This window comes from Bombus vosnesenskii, unplaced genomic scaffold, assembly GCF_011952255.1.
Source record: "Bombus vosnesenskii isolate JDL3184/JDL3185 unplaced genomic scaffold, Bvos_JDL3184-5_v1.1 scf7180000013299, whole genome shotgun sequence".
In the NCBI taxonomy this organism is placed as follows: Eukaryota; Metazoa; Arthropoda; class Insecta; order Hymenoptera; family Apidae; genus Bombus; species Bombus vosnesenskii.
The window spans coordinates 256267-278586 of NW_022882949.1; the positions used below are offsets into that span (position 1 = coordinate 256267).

The 22320-nt window shown below is 35.7% G+C and overlaps 1 protein-coding gene and 1 long non-coding RNA gene across 21 annotated transcripts; one reads left to right on the plus strand and one right to left on the minus strand.

The window, feature by feature from the left end:
* Positions 1–163: 163 nt before the first annotated feature.
* On the minus strand, positions 164–10284 carry LOC117233916 (transcriptional repressor p66-beta). 20 transcript variants are annotated; one of them, XM_033494630.1, is made up of 10 exons: positions 9333–10283; positions 7079–7556; positions 6750–6818; positions 6055–6338; positions 5722–5947; positions 5346–5652; positions 5120–5185; positions 4410–4843; positions 4027–4328; positions 164–3947 (listed from the first exon to the last, which is right to left on the minus strand). In XM_033494630.1, exons 3-10 carry the CDS (start codon positions 6797–6799, stop codon positions 3691–3693), a joined length of 1926 nt encoding a protein of 641 aa, XP_033350521.1. In that variant the 5' UTR covers positions 6800–6818; positions 7079–7556; positions 9333–10283; the 3' UTR covers positions 164–3690. The 20 variants fall into 20 exon arrangements, with proteins under 20 accessions (XP_033350521.1, XP_033350519.1, XP_033350526.1 ...); XM_033494628.1 differs by having other exon boundaries at positions 7079–7605; XM_033494635.1 differs by having other exon boundaries at positions 6055–6335; positions 7079–7605; positions 9333–10282.
* Positions 10285–18133: 7849 nt separating this feature from the next.
* Positions 18134–19285, plus strand: LOC117233792. The gene is made up of 2 exons (XR_004493408.1): positions 18134–18605; positions 19105–19285. It is a non-coding gene; the product is annotated as an uncharacterized LOC117233792 (long non-coding RNA).
* The last annotated feature ends 3035 nt before the right edge of the window (positions 19286–22320 follow it).

Genomic DNA, 22320 nt, shown 5'->3' on the forward strand with positions numbered 1-22320 from the left:
GCTTTATTCGTGTAGTCTCCAGAGTATTCGGTAATCTGTACTTTTTTTTTTTTTTTTTTTTTTTGTTAAAACTACTAATCCTATAAATTGTGGGGGCAGAGATTCTCATCAGGTAGTCAGACTTAAAAGATACAATCATTTGAATTCAGTTTCATTTCTCTTCTTTTCTATCTTTAGACGTAATAAATTTAATAATGTGCCTAACAAACCATTTTGTACATTCTTAATTTGTATTTTCCGTTTTCACATGTTCTTTTTCGAATCATTTCAGCGTGTTTTCTGTGTCCCCACGAAATATCGGACCTCGTTTTCGTTTACACATTTTATTTTCTGTTCCAAATACCTTATATAGAATACTATTCCGCGATGTTCGAAGTTCTATATTGCTTTACCTATATATCAGATCGAAACTTGGATTCGTTTCGTTTTCTTTGTTGTTTCTTATTCCATATATTTTACACTACCGCCCTGCAAATGCAGTATATGTGTTTTTTTCCTTCATTTGTTTTTTCGTATTCTTCTCGAAGCGAAAAAAATTTGTTTCCATTTTTTCCTCATTTTTTCCATTTTCTTCTTTCCTGTTTAGAATATAAAATTATACTTTCGTACTATAGAGTACTTTCAATTCTTAAATCAGCACCACACAGAGGTGAAAGACAAGACTAGAAAGGAAGATAGGAAGAAACGTATTAGTTGCTTTTTCATTTTCATTTTTCTTTTGTTGTTTGCGTTATTCGTTCTTTTCTTTTCGAACACTCGTTTCGCGTTACCATGTGAAAAAATGCAATGTAATTATTTTGAACGTTCTCCCACTATCGCGTAAAATTCAAAGCAATCGTAATCGACGATCAATCTGATAAATCGTCGATCACGCGAAACGTCTTACGCGATTTCGGCAGTCATGAGATTGACGATGCTGCATGCATCTTCACTTTTTCTTTTATTCTGTTTCTTTTTTCTTAATGGAACAATTATACATTTGTTGAAGAAAGGGAGGTTGGTAACAAAACGCAGATATCTGGTATATACATAATATGATAATAGCAATAAATTTAGAAATAATCCTTTATATACAAATATCGTTTGGTCCAAAAATTTAAGGTAAATTATTAAATGCTAATGTAATCAATTTTCTTTGATATTTTGCATCTTGTGCGATAAACTGATTATATTTATCACACAATATACGGAATATGAACTAAAGCAAACATACTTTACAATAAAGTGTCTTACAAATACTATAATGATGTATTTTGAAATTAAATAACTTAACTCAAAACCTTTCCGTCATAGGTTACCCAAAGTAAGGCCCAACGATGCCAATTTAGGGTTAAAATATTCTCACTATTTTTAACTTAATGTATTTTTAACTTAATGTAAAATTTATGAAATTAAGAAGGTGAAGACATAGATGTATGTTACAAATAATTAATAAGATACAATAATTAAATTAAGATATATCGATTGTATATGATTCTTGTGCGTTAAGATACCATGCACTCCCTCGCTTCATATGTGTGATCGTAACGATGAAATACTCCGCTTTTTTTCGTTTCTACATTTCTTTTTCATTTTTTTTTGTCTATTTTTTCTTTTGTTTACGATCAAGAGAATGACAGCGGTAGCGTCCTGGCAAAAATGACAATTGACAACAATGACATTACTTCGATTCTTCTTACACAAAAAACACAGATCTTGATCTATTATGCGATCGATAGACTTATTACGGTGTACATGTATATCAAGTATGAGTTCAAAATCTATCACGTAGTACAAAGAGAGATTGATTATGCTATTTTTAGTTTATTAACTTGTATCATATACCGAGAAATATCAAGACTACAGTTAACTATATATTTAGTGATTCGGAAATTGTGACCAAGATCGGTTAATTAGCCGGTAATCAATGAAAAATCAGATTATTTAAAAGTGGAAGTGGTAATAAGTATTGCTTGGGATGTGTGCCGGAGAGATTTTGCTTTGTTAAACTCGTTCTTTCTTTCTTTTTTCTTTTTCTCTTTTTAATGTGCAGATAAACTTTTTTTTTCGTTTTGTTCTTTTTTTCAGAAGAGAGGATTTCATAAAAATTCGGCGATCTGCCACATAAATCGTTTTTCTTTTGTTTCTTCCTTCAGGAAAAACTTCGGATACATACGATCTGTTTAAATTCATTAAATACTTTTACATCAACGTGACACATGAAATCAATCGCGCTATCATTAGTAATTTACATCTTAATCGATAGATTTTCTTTCTTTCTTTTCTCCATTTTTTTTATATATTCTTCTTCGTTCCACGTCTTTTTTTTTTTTTTACTTTTTTACTTTTCCTTTTTTAAATACATCCTGCATCAAAATGAGCCTGAAAAAGTCTTATCACGAAATTCCTACGATTTGTGCGCGAATGACATTCGTGTCACTCTATCTATTCTTTTAAACATGTTGAATACTCATTCTCTGTTCTTCCGTAATAACGACAAAAAAAGAAAAATAAAAAAAGAAAAAAACGGAAAACATCGCTATCACACCCACATTCGTTTTTTTCGCAATATCAGTGACACACATTTTTTTTATAAAGATTGTTTGTTTCTTTTTCGTTTTCTCTCATCAGTAATCTACAACTTTCTCTCTCATTCGCTCTTGCTCTCGCACTTTTTTCTTTCGTAATTATTATAATTGTCTTAAAAATACTCACAGTTTGAAGAAAATAAAGAGATATACACATAGCACAGGTACCGCTGATGGTTAAAAAAATTATTCAAACCAGCGACAAAGGTTGGCTTAACTATAATATATCAAGGGTCTAAAAAAGATCCCATTTTCTTCTCAATTTTACTTTACCTCACGTACTTATACGTGTTCACTTTCTCATTCTCACTTTCTTTCTTTCCCTCTCTCGCTCGTTCGTTCGCTCTCTTCCTCTCCGATTATGTCTACTATTGTGGATCAACCAATTTTTTTTATGATCATGTAACACTTAGTACTGTCTTTAGTGCCTTATAAATGTCCACTTGGTTCTTTATGTAGATACAATATATATAATGTAATAATTGAAGCAATTATATTCATTTATGTGCGTCCAAGTTATTATGCACTTACTTTGATTGACATTCACCTATTATTCTTTTGCAATATTGTTAGTACCAACATAATGTAGCACGAAAAACAAAATAACAGATATTGCTCTTAGAAGAAACCAATTAGAGAATTTTTTAATTGTTGACCTTTGAGTTAAACGTGAACATTTAATTCTCTCTCTCCCTTTGAAAATCACCGAGGGAATTACGCTAATTATCATTTGTGTATTATTAACTGAAAGTTTAGATTTGTTCGAGACGACAAAACATCGAACCTTCCGGGCAACAATCAAAACTCACACTCACACGTCAATGCATATCCACAAAATGATGGTTAAAATTCTTCCATTTTCACAATAATACAGGAAGTGTCTTGTTCCATTGTTCCAAGTTTGAGCTTCATATTGTAAATAAAGATACCAATCGTACACAGATCGGTACATTATTCTAAAACTGTCATGAAAGTGTAACAATCACACTCCATTGAAAAATTTCCATTTAGTACATTATCATGGAAAAAGAATACGAGTATCCTTATTTCTCAATATTTTCTAACACAGTTCTGCACAGTTTTATTTATTTGTGTTTAATGGTCGATCTTTAAATGCGTCCGGTTACGTTTTCCAATTATGTGGATGGGCTCGAGGTGGTGCCTGGTTGCCCTGTGCTTGAGATGCTTGTGATGGAATCATATCAAGCAAATATTGGCGTTGCAAGTCTGCCGCTTGTCGTTGTAATTCTGCGAGACCTTTCCCGCCAGCTTGCGCCATTGCTATTTGGTAGGGATATAATATCGAGGTAAATGGTGGCATCATGTGAGCAGGAAGAGGTTGATGAGGTGGCAGGCCTGGTACAGGATTTTTTGCCAGTTCTGAAAATGGGATCGACCACATTTTTATTTTTAACACGCGACATGTAAATTTTTCAACACGAAAGTATTTGGAAATTACCTCTGAGCAACTGTTGTTGTAAGGCAGCCGCAGCAGCGTGATGTGGGCTGAATTTTCCGCTTTCTGCCAATTTAACAAGAGGATGCTCTTGTAACTTGGGTGCTGGTGGAGTTGGTGCTAGTGTCGGTGCCGGTGGAACTTGCGGTGGAGGGGCTGGCGGTGTTGCTACTCTTCTCGTAGGAGTAGCTGCTTTAGGAACTGGTTTAGGAGCTGGTGGGTCTGGGCTAGGGCACGCTGCTTGCGCCAACCTTTGCTCTATTTCTTGTTCCTGCTGCAGTGCTTTTACAAATGCTGTTTTTAACCTTTAAATACATACATCATGTTAATCATCTTAATAAGATATATCATTAAATTTCTATTTTGTAAATTTAAAGTTTACCAACCGATTAGTATGCTCTGCTTTAAGAGCCTTTTTAACATTGGTCGTTACACAATGTTCGCATATAACTCGAGGATCACGACCTGCTGGAGGTCTTTGGAAAGTTGCATGTTGCCCTCTTGGACCTTCCTTTTTACCACCAGTCACAGGCTTTTCCCATTTCCACACTGGTGTGAAATCCGTTTTACATTGAGTACACTCAAACGGTTCTGGAGGTGGCGGAATAGCTGGTTCTTTAGTGATAAAATCAACTACATGCTCCAAACCCACCAAGTATATAAATTCCGTATTAGACGGATTTGGCACGAAGTGCATCTCCGGTGGCGGAGGTTTCGGAGGCGGTATTTGTAACAAGGTCTTTTCGAGTTGTTTTCTTAAAGCCAATTTAGCAGCAGCCTGACGTTGTGCAGGTGTCTGATTATCATCCCTTGGTCTTTCCTGTGGTTTTAAAAATAAACATTAGATTTATAGAAAAAGACAAGGTCTTTAATAAATTCGATTGTAAATTCTCTATAAAATAAAATATTAATGTTACAAGAAATACAGAAACAAAAAGAAAAGAAGAGACAGGAAGGAAAATGGAAGTGTAAGTGGATTAAATATAGAAACACAAAATGCTGTGACTGTTAGGAAGACAACAGAAAGTCGACACAATATTTAATAAAAAGTTAGATTGACAAGAGACTAAACATATACTTTGACTAGTGGATATACCTGCTCTGAAATCACAGGTGTGCTTAAGGATGCGGTGGTTTTATTTTCTTGAGGTCCAACAAGCAGCTTTGTGTTTACAAAAACACAATTATGGTTATTTACATAGTTCACAAATAATGTAAACAAGTATTTGTAAAATATAATATATACATATAAAGTATAATACTTTGAATATTTATTCATAAAAATTCTATATATATATAAAATAATAAATGATATTTTGTACCTTACTTACTTGATGTGCTGGAGTGGGTGTTGGATCTTTCGTGGACCTCTCAGTTCTGTCTGCAGGTGCATGATAATTTGACACATTTGGTGTCGCACTAGGTGGCCTGCCTCTGGGATGAGGTGGTTGTGGTATGACCATGTTAGGTGGCATTCCAGTACTAGAAGTAGAACTTCGTCCAACTGTGGGAGGTAATAACATTCCAGGTGGTGGTGCATGTAAACTACTGCTTCTACTGGGTGCAGGTTGTCCCCTAAGCAAAGGTGGTGGTGCCTTGCCTGTCCTATGACTGGAAACAGGTACGTTACTTCGATAATCGGACGTAAACATACGTTTTATTATACATGTATGCAACAAAATTCAAGTAGAATATTACCTATGAGGAGCTGGTTGTACTGTAACTGGTGGAGGTAATTTACTTGGTACTTTAGGGACAGCAGCAATGTTCTCTTTCAGTTGCTGAGATTGCCTTAATTTCTTCAGTAATACCAATTTCATTTCCTCAGATCTAAGTTCCTCTCTTAACTTTCTAAGTGTTCTCTCACGTTCAGCCAACTCATCCGATGATAATTCTTTTATTGGAGGCAAAGGAGGCATATCACCTAATAGATAGAAGTTTTTAATGTTATTAGGTATACTTATGTAAGAAAGGAATATATTTAGGCATAGTACTGAAATTATAAATAATTATACTATTTTTCTAATTAACCTTCATCGCTGTCTGCATTTCCATTCACATAACCATTTATTCTACGTTCATCAGGAGTTTCTGCATAACTTATTTCAATTCTAGGTCTAAGATTACGACGAGTTTTCCTATCATCGCCAGACTTGGGAGCCAAAATGCCTCTTGCTGCATTCTGAATATTACGTGCTTCTGGCATGTTGTTGTCCACATTAGGACTTGAAGAAAAGTGGACACCTAAATCTAATGGAACTCCTACGTCACCAGAGTTAACAGTTATCGATGGAGAATTTCTCCTGCTACTGCTGCTGAAAACACACATTACTTAGTGACAAAACTGATATTATGATAAATTTTATAATGTAATAAAAAAAAAAAATAAAACTATATATATCAAATAAAGAATGAGGACTGTAAAGAATTTCATTTGAAAAAAGAATAATCTACTTTTATGTAAGAACTTCTATTTTACATTAGTGATAAGAACTTGTTTTCTTTAAAAGGTATGTTATCATAAAATATTACAATGCATTATTAACATCCAGTTTTCATAACTATAATGTAAAACAGTAGCCTTATTCCGTAATCAGAATGACGTAAACAACAGCAACTTAATACTGACATAGTTCTCAACCCTGTATCAATATACAACATTATAATCAACCAACACAAAATTTAAAAAAAAGAGAGGGAAAAAGTCGAAGTTTCTTTCAATTTACCTAACACTCAAGTCAACAACCGCATCCCCGTCCAAATCCATGGCTTCCATTCTTTCAAATTCAGCAACTCTACAAAAACACACAAGTGCTTATTTATAACACGATTTATGTGGTTCGTTTCGATTCGATCGATTCTGTAACAATAACGACACACACGACGAATGCGTATACACTTACAAAGGACTAGAAAAAAAGAATAAAAAAAAAAAACATTACAAAGGACAAGATGAGACTACGAAAGTAACAAGACAGAGCGTTTCATGATACCGAAATGATTTCAAAGCTCATAGAAAAAGATTCACAGCGCGGAATAAAAATAACTGGGTTACCAAAAATTTCCGTTCGACCATTCCGTTTCATATGCACCAGAGCATCGTGGTTCTCTGCTCTTCCCTCTTTTTATTTCAAAGGCAAGTTGCGTCTCCGCTTGCAAAGGACGCAATCACAACACCACAGTAGAGCACCACCGGTAACGCGATTAATTTCGCGGTACTTAAAACGGTTGATAAAAAGATCGTGTTCGGTTTGCAAGGCGATCGGCCGATATCCACGGAAGCAAATGTTCTAACCTAACCTCTCGTGGTATTCAAAGACGTTCAAAGGGAATATATCGGTGGTTCGAGATCGTGCACGAGGATATTGGCGCGCTTTGCTGAGGCTGCCGGCAGCACTATACACTGCGTGCCCTTTCCTTTCAATCTTTCTTTACCGAAAACTTGTATCTCGGAAGGAAGAATTTGATGGCGGTGACGAAAATCGAAGAATTGAATTTGATGCTTCGGAAGTGGCGTCTCGGCACAATGGCAGCTAAGCGTAGCGGTACAAGACTGTGGAAGGGGGAGAAGGGTGCCCAGTACTGCGAGGGGAGAGGTACGGTCGCACATTAATTATTTCTCCCCTCACTCCCCTGTCCCGGGTCTCTCTACCCCCTACCACACGAGTCAGCCACTCACCCACACGAACGGCATCGGGAACGGGCTAGAAACCAATCTCTCTTTCTCTTTTCCTCCGTACTCCCTTCCCTACAAATCTCTCTCTCTCACTCGTTTCTCTCTCTCTCTGCGGATTTTCCCGAATTTCGTCTCCGTACTTCTCTCCCTTTCCCTCACTCCTCCCTCGCACCCTTATGCCCTACGGGAAATCGATTTTTCGACGGAGTCCCCACTGCCGGCCTTGCCGACCAGAGGGACGAAGGAGTTGCAATGTTTTTGCAACGTATTTCATATCGTCCACGCATCTCGTAATTACTATTGTATCAAGAAACCAAGCGCGACCTCTAGGTAATACGATCTATTATCTATATGTTTTATTCCACAGTTTTTGATGTGATTCTAAACGGAGAGATATTTGATGATTGCTTCTATAAATAAGAAGGTCTTTTTTAAATGGTGGTATCTTATGCGAATGTGATTTTAGATTGTCTTAATGGCCAAAGAATTAACTAGTTCACGGAGTTTCTCTCGGATCTCCCGCCTTGCACACTTTCCAGATCACGTGACGGTGTAAGGATCTCTAAACTCGAGAATTTATGTCAACATTTTTCATTCATGTTTTATGACATTACTGTTTTACTAATGGGGAAATAATAAATGAAGAATAAGTAATATATAATTGCATTGATATTTGATTTTTGTCGACAAATGTAATATAATTATATTTTTTTTAATTTCCAGTTATGAATCGTTATAAAAATTGTCCATATTCTTTTCAATTGTATTTTGTTTTCATATGTTGTAATTGAAAACTATGAAACAAGTGCAATGTGTGAATTTTAAAGCGACCTACGACAATCTTTGACTTTCTTTGACTTAACCTAATAAATGTATTCCACCGTCATAATAAATCGGCACTCTAATTTTGTCTTCGTGTAAATTACTTAAAAACGAACTAATTACAACAGGAACTATATTTTATCGCTTGTATCTAACCAAGCTCACGTGCAAACGATTAGAAAAGTAACCGTAAAAATAGAAAAAGCTACATGATCATGTAACAGTACTTCGATGTCCCATGTTTCTATTCTGAATATATTATTCTAACATTACGTTATCAATAAAAATATTGGAATTCATTATTCCAAGGAAAAAAGTTTGAATCATTCAATGATAGTTAACGCTAGAAGTACCACAGTTGTCAAAATTTGTAATTCTTTGTAAATTTTATAAATTTACAGTGATGCATTTTTAGAAACTTTTTGTAATTTTTAATAAAGTATATGGGGATGCATTTTTTTATTTATATATATACCGTTATTCCGTCTTTATCTTGATTGTATAATTTCGCTTTAATTTTATTTGGTAGAAATTTCGTATTTTAATCGTCGGTAGTTCTAGCGTTAATCAGGCGTGCAGTTGAAAATATCGGTGGCTGAGTGTCGAACGAGGCATACACGAACGCTGACTGGCGACGTGTGACGCCAGCTCGCACGACAACGGCGACACGCGACTCTTTATATTTCCGCGTGCACAACATATTTGCTACTACATTGATAATCGCACCTTCTCCGAAGGAACGAATGCACGGAGTATTTTGACCCCCACACATACGCCTACGCCTCTCGCGTTCAGGAAGGCACCAACGTACCTGAGAGGAGGTCAATGAAAAGGTTGATCCGAATTTGTGTAAATCGACTTGACATGCAAAGTCAGTCGACTCTTGGACATAAAACGGACGTACAAATGGGGCACAATCAGACAGGTAGAGGCTAGTGTAGATAGGCAGCAGGCAAAGATGACAACCAAGAGAAGCAGCAGGTACAGAGGCACGCTGTTAGGTAGACAGTTAGGCAGGCAAGGCGGTCTGGTCGCTTTCCACTCCACTTCACTCCACTCCACTACGATATATTACTCTATACTATCGCTTACGTACAATGACATGGCGCACACGACATACCGCAGTCAGTGTACGCATACACTTCACTTCTCTTGAGTGTCCCTCCCTATCACGAGCACACTTCACCGCCTCGCGATCATACACGCGCGATTTCCGCATGTTTTCGTGAATCTTTTTCGTCTGGCGTACCCGCGCATTGTTTTAACCATGTCCCTCGCGGCTTCCTCTAAACTGTGGCTGAACCAGCTCCGTGTTGTAACAAACACGAAAACAAAATATGTACGTATACACAGAGAAAGAGAGGAAGAGAGTCTGATTAAATGGACAGGGGATGACGCGTGTCAGCAGTAACCGCGAAAACGTTCGTGACGATACGCGAATCCCAGACACCAACCTTGAGCTGCTACCTTCCGCGCAAGGAGAAAAAATTCACACCGCCTCTGCGCAAAAATTAACGAGAGTGATTCAATATGGCGGCCTTGTCCGCCGTTGATGTCTTCCCCTCCTCCATCGCTCGTTTCGCCGGGCATCGTCGCCGTCGTCACTCCCCTGCCCCTGTCGCTGTCTCTGTTTCTGCATCGGAGGTGTAATGCCGTCGTGGGTAAAGAGGGGACCCAGGGGTAGAGAGACGGTGGTACGGTTGGGCGGGAAGAATGGGAGAGAGAAGGGAGGTAGACAGTGGATCTTGTCGCCCCCGTTGGCCCCCGGTATCGTTTATCGGGAAAGCGCCGCCAGCTACGGGGCTTACCGGAAGCACCCCACGGACTTTGTAAATGCGCTACGAAAGGGGCTTGACAGTCGTCTAAACAAATCCACGTGCTTCTGCGCATTCCCTTCTCTTTCGAACTTACACCGGTAACCGCCAATCGAGCCACAGCTACCAAGTATTGGAGGGCATTTCAAATCGAACTGAATTCAACTTAATACGCCGCCGACCGTGTGAATTAAGCCTCGTTATGTATGATGATGATCACGCTTGTTTTTTTTTTATGAACGATGTGTGATTGTATTCTTGTTAAATCTAGGCAGTTATGAAGTATAGGCAGTTTCTAATAATAAGATAATTCTTATCTTGTATTTTTTGTAATTGTACAAGACGTATGAAATAAATGTGTGATAATATTCAAAACAAAAACGATGATTTGACAAAACAAAAATTGTAAAAATAAATATATAGAATGTATCCTTCCTTTTTGTTAACAATGGATAGTTTATGCCTACTATAAAGATATTTTTTTATTACCAAGAAGAATTGGAACAAATTTATGAATAAATTTAATTATAAAATGACTATAACCATTGTTACTATAAATATAATATTTCTTAAAAACTTCCAATTTGATTCTGACCTTTACAATAATATGATTAATTAATGATTCATGATAATGCACAATGCAAATTTATTTTTCGATACTATTATCAAGAATAAGTTTCGCCATATATATTTACTTAAATTCTCATAATTATATACTTTGAACTTGAGAAAAAAGGGTTGACGAAAATGTTTCTGTTTACTTGGAATTTGACATTGGAACATCTAATAGCAGATAAATGATAATCGGATTAACTATCATAAGAAATTAAAAGTAACGCTGTAAAGCTTACATTCTCATTGGGAGAAACCTTCCAGAAAAAATAAATTTCACAACAGATTATTATAAAAAAATGATATTAATCACAAGTAAAAAGCTATTCAAATACAAATTTTTAATTCTAACTTTACTTTTCCTTATCAATTATCGATAGATATCAATAGGTACAGAGGCAGACACAACACAAGTCGCTTTATGCCATGCACAATTTATTAATCGATCGATACATTTTTAAAAATTGATTGATATTTGCGAAAACACTTGATTTCTATAATCAAAGAAGTAGTGTATAAATCATAGACCGGCGTACAATTCTACGGGATGTTGAAGTTGAAAGAATACTGATATTTGTTTTTCTTTTCTTTTTCGCGACGATATTAACGGTTTTGTATGTTACAAATGCTTGTTCGGAGGTTATGTAGTCCACGTACGAAAGAAAAAGATGAGGAACAACACAAATGGGCAGTCGTTAATGATCGTGGACAATTACAGTTGCGTTACAAATAATCGATTCTCAAATCGTTCGTGACAAATGTTCCAACGACCAATTCCAGTTCTTCTCCTCGAAATATACCTTTTCAGTGCAAAAAGGTACACTTTCAGGAACACGAAGATGGGAACTCTTCTGTCACGAATGATAGGAAAAGCTGGCGTTGTAGCTTGATCGGAAGGACAACAGGCGCAATACACGAGTATTTACAAATACACATACTTCGCTGCAACAGATTACAAAACGGATCGAGGAATAAAAGTACGTATTTTCAAAAAGGAACGTACTGTATGCGAATTACTTTATCATCATTCTATGTCGCTCAACAGGAGTGGGATAGACATACAGGCAAGCGGAGAATTCGACAAAAATCGGAATCTTTCGCCATTTTAATGATATTGTAAAAAATGTTAAATATCTAAAAAAAAAAAGTTTTCTTCAAAAAGAAAATATTTCTCAAGTAAAGATATACATATAAATTTATATTTATATAGTTGATATTTCGATATTTGTTTATTGCCCGGCTTCCCTAATTCGTATGCATCTTTGAAGTGGTTTTACCGGAATACGTAAATGGAAAAACAGATAATACGGTGAACACACATGCGCGTACGTGTGTGTGTGTGTGTGTGTGTGTGTGTGTGTGTGATATCTACATATATGTAGTTCGTGCGCGGGTATCTCTACATATAATATAATATGTATATGCTTATAATAGTTCACTTGTAGAAACCTTTTATGAATACGTTTTGTATGTATGAAGTATTCTGAAATTTCATTACTGTAATGAAGTCCGATTATCATGACTACATTGGTAAAGCATAAAACAAACTTGAAAATGTGCACAAAACCTACAAGTATATACATATTTCGTAAAGGTCACATGGTGTTTAAACAATCAATTTCAGTATTATTTTGGTATTATTTAATGTATTATTTAAATTAATCTAAATTAATGGATATTTTGTAACTTCTATATACATTTTCAAATTAATTTCAATAATTTTACCAATACAATCACGACAATTGTGTCTCATTACTGGGTAATAATGAAATTTGAAAATGTTTTATGTAACAGATATAGCATGTACATAAAAGTTTTCTATACTAAATGTTCAAATATGGTAAGCTACTGTATACATGTCGAGATGTGTGTCGACTTTTCCGTTGTCCAATAATAATCCCGCCTACTTTGCCACTAAGTTGATCGCACGAAGAAGAGAATGTTACAAAATCAGGTACCACGTTGAATACCGACGAATGTATAGTCGGCTTCGCGAACGTCCCGCGGTTACATATATATATTTATATACACATCGATAGTCGGAATACATGTACCTGGGTATTAATTGCTCCAAACAAGCGTGCCTATCCTATACACTTTCCTTCTATATTACGTTCGTAAGGTAACCGTGAGGCACGATGGGTTTTCGTCTCGTTTTCCTTTTTCTGTTTCCCACATTGCCATGTGAACTACAGCGGAAACGAGTTTTTCACGTGCAAAAAACAGAGAAGTAGGACCGCGAAAGGTCGAGGACAGCGAACTTCATTTTGCAACGTTTATACGATATCAACATCAAAATGTTGCAACGAAAAATTCTCTCCCTATCTATGTGACTCGTGTCATGACGAATAATGGGGCATCGAACAAGTTCAATGCACTACCCGTTAAAAATGCTTTGTTGACTGGATTAACACGTTGACTACCGTGCGAATTTTATATTGTATTTTACGTTGGGAGCTGCAACACACCATAATTACATCTATATATACACAACATAATTGTGAATTTTTATGCGTTTACCTATAAGAAATTTGAAAGTTCAAAACTGCACAAAATGCACATAACATGAAAAAATATATAAAATGTTCAACGTATAATGTTTTCTATAATATTTTGTAGGTAAAACAATTTTCTACCGAGGTTTTACTTTTTTAATTCTATTCCCAAAAATATAAATTTGCATAAAAATCCGGTCTAATCATAACATTCAATTTTTGAAAAATGTTACATACATTGTAATTGTGTACCTTTTTCTGATAATGTTATCTAAATCATTCACAACATTGTTGAAAATTTGCTAACCCATGAAACTTATCTTATCTTAATCATTCTAAGAAGTTTAGTAAAACGTGGGTCACCGATGACCACCGTGGCAGTTAACGTGTTAAGATCGACTTCGGGTTACATAGCTCTTTTGCATCTTCCACGATTCGTATCGATTCACTTTCCACGGCGTTCCATTAGGTTCATAGACTCTCCCGGTGCCGAAACGCGCGTTCTCGTAACGGTTCGCGGGAGGCAAGAATTTCGAGCCGATCGGCGCGTGCAGTAAACGCCCATTGGCGTTTGGTAGATATGGACAACGAATACAATAATGTCTCTTGCATCAAGACACGTCCAATCGTTTTGTACCTTACATATTATAACGCCAAAAGAATTGAATCTCTCGCTACGATACAGCTCCCTGAGTATCGTTTGACATGTTTCGTAATATTTTCTCGATTACAAAAAATAATTACATACTGACAAGTAGATTGCGGATGTTTGTGCACTCATAGAAAGTTTGAAGATGTCAAAATGCATACAATTCATGTAATATGTAAAAATACATAAGGCATCCAAAGTATAGTTAATCGTCATATCTAATATTTAGTGAGCGAAACAAATTTCTGTCAAACATCTATTATTTTAATTTTTCATAAACTTCCATGAAAATCCGCATTCTATTGAGAAGATGTTGGAAACTGAATAACCTCTTCATGGTTTACTATAGAAGTCGAATTCGTGACATGAGCTTAGTTTGAACACTAGACGTTCGGCAGCGAGAGTTTAACTGTACGAAGAGTAAATAACATCTGTTGTTCAGTGCATAGAAAAACGTATTTAGAAAAACGTAATGGAACTCCGCTTCATTTTCATTTTTAATCCGATATACAACAAGTTTCCTTTTCTTCTTCTCCGGATTTTAAAAACGTCGTTTAATAAATAATAGACGACTTTAATAATAGAGACACACCGATGTTTACGATACCACTAGTTCGCGGCGCTATGAGTTTCGATTACACACGGAAAACACGAGCGTAAATGCAAAGTCGGTTTTGTAATCGATTTGCCGAGTTAAATTCAAGCAACGACCTTGAGGACTCGAAAGAAACGTCTCGTAAGCATCGTTCACACACGCACGCACACATACACATTTTCTTTGTTAGCTTCGTATCATCAAATAAAATAGCTTGGAAAAAGAAAAACAATAGCGATTATAAGTATATATATATATATATATTAATACGTAGAGATACATATTACATGGAGATTGGTTCCTTTTTAGACAATATTTCGCGACGAATCGCAAGTAACAGTAAAAGGAGACTTTCTTTGATTTTCTTCCTCCCACCCTTGCCCCTGTTTAAACCTTCATTGGATTTTTACCGCGTCAGCAAAAAATAAAGTTGTTCGCGTTACATTTGATTTATTCCCGCGAATCACACGTTGATACACTCTACGAATTCTTTAAATGTTATCTAAATTCGATTTTGAATTGATATCATGAAAGAAAGATTCGTTGGGAGAACCAAAAACAGTAGGACACCATATAAAGTGATAAAAAAATTGCTACTGCCCTTGTATAACATAACTTAGAAAATAACAATGAAAGCGAAATGAAATACTTTTTAAGGAAAGAGTACCAGAAAAAACGTTTACAATAAAGAAAATACAAATCTTGACACTAAAGAAAATTTAACCGACGAAAAAGCAACTAATATTCAAAAAGTGACGTCGAAATTGATTTTAAGTGATTCTGAGAGTGATAAAATTTTAACTTCACTTACACTTTTATTTTAAGTTACGTTCCATACATATAGTAAAGAAAACTTTACTGTTTCAAAATAAACTAACTATTACCTTCTATTATATTAAATAAAAAACTTTTTATTTAACTTTAACTTTTTACGCTTTCAGTCTCTAATACAGAACGTATCTTCCGTGTTATAGCGGGTCCTACTGTACTTGGAAAATAAAAGGGAAACGAATAATTCGAATATAAAGTTGAAATATCAAAGAAGAAATAAGCGTATCGTATTGTATTACGCGTGTCATGTTCTTTCTTCCGAGATATCTTGAAGACGTAAAAACCGTCGAAATACGAATTAGAAATCAATGACTTGAGATTGGAGAATGGCATCAACAACGCGGAAGAAAATAATGGAACAGGTGCACTAGACAGGGCTCGCTTGACGCGTTTAGATATCGCACGTTCAGTCTCGAAAACAGCAAGTCCAAACACCGTTGCATTCATCTTTCTAACGCGATACAACATCGAGTCACTGTTTTTACGCATTTAACTCGATCGAAACGTTATTCAACTACACACATATATGTCGTACTATTATATGTATAAACATTAACCTCTGAAACACCGAGATTACGAAAAAATCAATGCTCGACCGGAGAACGAATTCTTCGCTCGAGGTATATGTATATATTCAACTTCATTTTTCTTTCTCCTTTTGTTGAACATATTTGGAGAGAACATTTACAAAGTTATACGTAGTTTTTTTTTCTTTTACAATAGTGTATCGAATTCTACGTGAGAAACTTCCAAGTGCACTAAATGGGTTCGAAACACGTTGTGCCTACGACGACTAAAAAAAGTGTGACAGAGGCCACGATTTTATCCGTGGCATTCAACATGGTAACCATCGTGTTTTTTCGGTCTATTTCTCCCTTTGTCTGAAATCACGCGAAGAGAATGTCCGATTTAACACTTTAACTCGCACGCGGTGGACGTGTAGCACGCGTACATTGCACTGTAAAAAAACCGCGGCGAAACCGATTAAACTATTAACCGCAATGGAATCGTACAATATACGCCGTTAAACGCGTCCTTATAAGGAAGAATTAGATAGACTTACACCCGAAGTACGCAATAGAAGCGATATTCCTATGGACATGCCCCCCCGCGGAACGTGATGAAATTAACCGATTAAGAACCAAGCAGAAAAATAATGTGTTGAAATTGCGTAAACCAACATTATTATAAAGCACAAATAAGGTAAATTATTCTCCCCATCGAGAGAATTTCTACAATTTGAACAAAATAATTTATCATATAGTAATATAAAACACTTTACTTTCCTTAAATCTTAGAAAATTATAGGATTTACGTGTATATATGGAAGAAAAAATGGCAACGAAAACAATATCTTCTTTTTCTCTAAGTGAAACTTCTTTTTATAGTTGTAATGTGCATTGGATGAAATTTAATAATGTAAGTTGTCTAAATAGAAGTTACAAATATAAGACATTACGTTAACCCAACTTTGGTCCTTAACAGGTTAAGTATTAACTGGACGAAAAATAGATCAAATCCCTGAATATAATAGAAAATGCAAATTTTTATATCGACGCGATATTGCACGAGAGAATCGATCTATATCTCAACAGAGAGATTAAACTAAACGCTATCTCGTAACGCACTACTAAACTATACATTATTTTGTCTCGTTAAATATGGAACGCTGACGCGACACCGATGCAAGCTCGCTTCGATGAGAACGAAACCGATTGAGCACTGTTTTACGTTGAAAAGTATATTTGGATCATCAATACGAAACGATCTCGAGCGTTTCTTTTTTTTTCTCGGAATAAAACATCAGCGAACGATGAATTCCGGAGGCGCTATGGCATCGAGAGCCAGGGAAATACGTTCATATGACGCGAAGCGATAATTCTATACTCCGCTGAAAAATTTTTCGAGCGTTACGCGGTTAATAACGTGTCAAACGTGTCAAGATAACGTTATCCCACCGGCGAACGATCTTTTATGTGCATTCTTGTAAGTATTTTAGTGCATGGGGTATTATTGTTAATTGTAACTGAGAAAATGCTACAACGGTTTTGAGTTTCGTACTTTCTCGACTATTATCGACGGGGAGAATGATCCGACATATCGTAAAACGTAAAAACTAAATCAAATTTGAACGATCCGGCATCAGGGTGATCGTTGTTCGGCGTGAGACGCGTCATTTAAAGCCCTATCTCCACTGAAGCGACAACAGTGAACTTTGCATTGCTGTTCCTGTCTTTTGAGAAAGTCGCTGCTTGTTGTCAAATATTGCTTCAGCGTGAACAAAATATTTTTGTAATGTTGCTGTTCGTTGAAAATATTTTGGAACATGCAGTAACAAAGGGCGAAAAACAGTTCCTCTTTCTTGCCTCAGTGCAGACAGAGCTTAACGTTATTCAGTTTAGAAATCCCAATTTAGCAAACACGATGACCGTGATTAAAAATCCTTAATCACATCGTATGTGTTTTTCTTCTCCTCTTTCCTTCTTTCGTACAAATTTTTTCTTTTCTTTTTGGTATATATGCATGCGTCTATAGAGCTAGGACTTCAATTAATTCACGAACAAATATAACACGGCGACGTTTATTTTGGGCCCGGTCATGTTTGTTTTCTTTTTAATTTCTTCATTTTTTTACTTCGCAAATGTTTCTCTCTTCTTTTATTCTCATGGAAGATACTTTATCGGCGGAGTTCGTTCCGCCTTATCTCGCGATCCAACGATAAAAAATAGCTTGCTCGCGTTTTGTTACTTCAGCCCTTATTAACTTATATACAAATATAACGCTGCGTTTTGGTAAATATCCTTCTAAGCACTTGTTACGTATCGAGTGAGGAGTTACGGAATATCGTTTCTCTCTCCTTGTCGTCTATGTCGGTTGTTGCACAGTGCGGATTCTCGAACAAACCTCAAGACGATTCAACTTTTATAGTGAAATAGACGGCGGTAATAAAATAACCGAGAATATATATATATAGTAACGTTACGTAAAATTATTAACCCGCGTTTTTCATGTTATCTATCGAGTTTATCGATCTACATGTGTCGTTCATTGTTTATCTATATATAAATGTGTGTGTGTATATATATATGTATATACACTATATATATGTGTGTATATATATATATATTATATATGTATTATATATATATATATATATATATATATATATGTATTATATATATATATATGTATATATATAATATGTATATACATATAATATATAATATATAATATATAATATATATAATATATAATATATAATATATATAATATATAATATATATATATATATATACACACACACACACGACGTTTGAACGATACCATTTACACACATACTATAATATTTCCTTGCCTTTCGCGAAAGTTTTATCCTGTTTAGTTTCTTCATTCAATGCAGAACCATCCTTTCCAATTTTTACATTTTTACCGTTACGTTCCATAACGCCCGCCTCGTTCGATTGGAATGGATTATACACGTACTTGTAAATTATATATAATACATATCTATGTATCTATATAACTATATATATATTATATAAATATCTGTGTATGTATATATATTATATAGATAGATAGAGAGATAGATATATATATGTATATGTAAAAAAAGACAAGAAAAGAAAAACGTTACTGGTGCTGTGTTTGAAAAGCGTTTTACAATCCCATAAAACAGAACGAATCATCTAACAAACTACATACATCGAACCGAATGCCTTGAACACCTTGTTCGTGTGAGATGAGTTATTCGTAATGCCGGCTTCGTTCTATCGTACTTAAGCAGTGTAAAATATTTTTTTTTCTTTTCTTTAGGAACTTATAATACTACTCGTGGTGTACGACGTCCTGACTTTATGCCGAGTTATCATGTGGGCATGATGAAGGCGGGTTTTTTTAGTTCTTAGTATAGTTCCATGATCTTTGCGTAGCTTCGAATACAATTGATGGAAATACACATATATATGTGTACGTCGATTGCGGATAGATCATTAGATCTTTTTACAGAATCAACGCAACAACGACTATTCTTTGCTTGAAATTAATCATAGTACTAAATTAACTATACATATGTATATATATGTATATATACTACAGCGTTGCGATACTATATAACCGACAGTAGCGTGGAATGTCTGGTTCGCTTAAGTAACGTTCTATATAGTTTAGTATGGTATGGCTTTCCTTATTACTCGAAGAATCGCAAACATCAAGAACCCTTCGTTAGTTATCCCCATCGGTCGAATGTTTCTCGTTTAGATAATAACGCGAGCGTTCATCGAAGCCCACATGACGATCGAATGCGCTCGCTCCTTAAACAAGGATACGACAAGACGGTAACCACTACAATAGTTAGACCGGGCTATCTCGTCGAAAGACAGTCTCCATCTGTCGATTAGTCATACGCACGACGAATATTATTATTTTCGCACAATAGATCTTCTAAAAGCACTTCTATACACATTTTGTTTTTCTTTTGTAGGAATTGCATGTCTTGCGTATCATTTCCCTAATACACGTAGGGTTCCGTCTTTTACCTATATTATTCCTCCCTATTGTGTTGCTTCTTGTTTTAACGTTTTTTTCCTACTTTAGGTTTTCTTATTATATCATTTAACGCGCGCTTGTTTTTTCTTACTTCCTCTCTTTCGCCACCTTTTCTCTCTCTCTCTCTCTCTCTCTCTCTTTCTTTCTCTCGAGCACCCTTTCTAAGATTTTATGTTTTATCACAGATGTTTTGTTCTCGATTTATCGCCACCCCTTTTGTATCTATAGCCCACTCGGTAATAACGCTAGCAGGAGAACATTCGCCTCGTTATCTCTCTCTTTATGCTTTTCCGTGAACGCGTAATCGCCGCGTTACTTCTATTATTTTCTTCTCGTATTCCTCTTTTATTTTCCCCTTCAATTTTTTTGTCTTTATATGTTCTCTCGCTAAGCCGAAATGATATTATGATCACAGCTCTCGTCTTGCCATTACGCGCAAGAATACACGATTCACACTAAGGCCTGCCTTAGTACAAAAATATACATTCGCTTCTTAAAAAATAGATCTTAGCATTCTGTACTGGCTAGCGTTCGTTTGATATTTTACAGTATTTTGATTCTTGGCAGGCTGTCTTATAGGTTAGTATTTATCGGCTACGAGAACCATCCTCGAGTGAGCTTTCGTTATTTCTTCCTCTCTCTTTCTCTTCAATGAGACGCTTATCCGATCTAAACACTAGCTGATGCACCACCCCTTTGTTTCTTTTTTTTTTTTACATTTTAATTATTTTTTTTAACGACTCGCATATTCATAAATTGATGTCCGCGTGGGTCAATCAGGGGGCGAATCGACGAGGGCCACGAGCTAAGACGGAAAGCTAAGAGACCTAAGAAAGGAAAGACGAGCAACAATCATCGAGACAAGCGTTATCGACAATAGGTAAAATCGATGTGAACAAATTCGTTCCGACGCGATTCGCGAACGATGCTTTCCGTTTAGTCGGGATCGTCCTTGTTTTATGAATATGAGGTCGGACGTTGGCTAGACGTGCGGACCGCCTAACTGTGGTTATACCTTTCCCAGTAGGTTCAGTCTTATGCTTGGTTTGTCATTCGCGTTTATATCGATATATATGCGTATAGTTGGGTTGTGTCCATTTGGTTAAGCGACCGCACGAATACCGAATTGTCTTCTTCTTCTATATGACTTTGTACACAGGATTCGCAGAGATGGTACTACGTGTCACCTGACATTTGTTTGTTTGCTTGCTATTTTTACTCATTTGGATAACTTTCGTTCTTACATCCGAACGCATATCTCATCTTCTCTCATTTAAATTTCATTCCCTTTCATACGTTATCATTATTTTCGCAACGTCATATGTTCTTTCACACTGTTCTCTCTCTCTCTCTCTCTCTCGCTCTCTCTCTCTCTCTCTCTCTCTCGACTCACACGTCGGGCATCGCGCCCGCGAGTATACTGTTTATGCGGGACTTCGTTTGATTAAAAAACAAAAAGAAAATAATATTAATAATAATAATAATAGTAATAGTAATAAAAACGACAAAAATATATACGAGGAATAAAAAAAGAAAAGAGAAAAAAGACTTCGTAAATAACATCTGGCCCGTCCGCACAACGTCAATGGTCGGCGAACAATAATGAGTTCGCGAGAATGTTTTTTCTATATATAAATAATGAATAACCGTCGATTCACCGTTTTGTAAAAATTTGCTGATCTCAAAAAATACACGCACACGGAATACGAAATGAAAGGGCATGAGTTATACCTTAACTTGTCAGTCATTTTTTGGCGAGAAACAAGCAGGTGTTGCAGCAAATCGCCGAAAAATGTCCATTAAGGTGACTATGATTAGTATTCTTCAGTGGTGGCTGTCGCGTATCAAATTTTTTTCGGCAGATTTATCCTTACCGCGACTCAGGTACATGCGATACATGTTAACCCTCGCTTGGCGGTTGCTGGATCATTTCTGACTCGAGCATCAAATATTTACTTTATAATGACAAAACAAAATGGTGAAAAGAGTAAACAAACATACATATACTCGTTAACTTGACTTTACGTTAACTCCATTTGCTTCGTTGTGAGATGGCGTGCTATAAGATACTTTTATAATCTATTTTCTTTAGTTATAATTTACTATAATTCTATCATAATTATTATCTTTATTATTATAGTCGATCATTTCTTGAGTTTTCTTTTAATTTGAAAACACAAATGGTAAGGTCTAACTGTTTTGTTTGTATAGAAAATAATAATAATAATAACAATAACAAGAACAAGAACAACAACAAT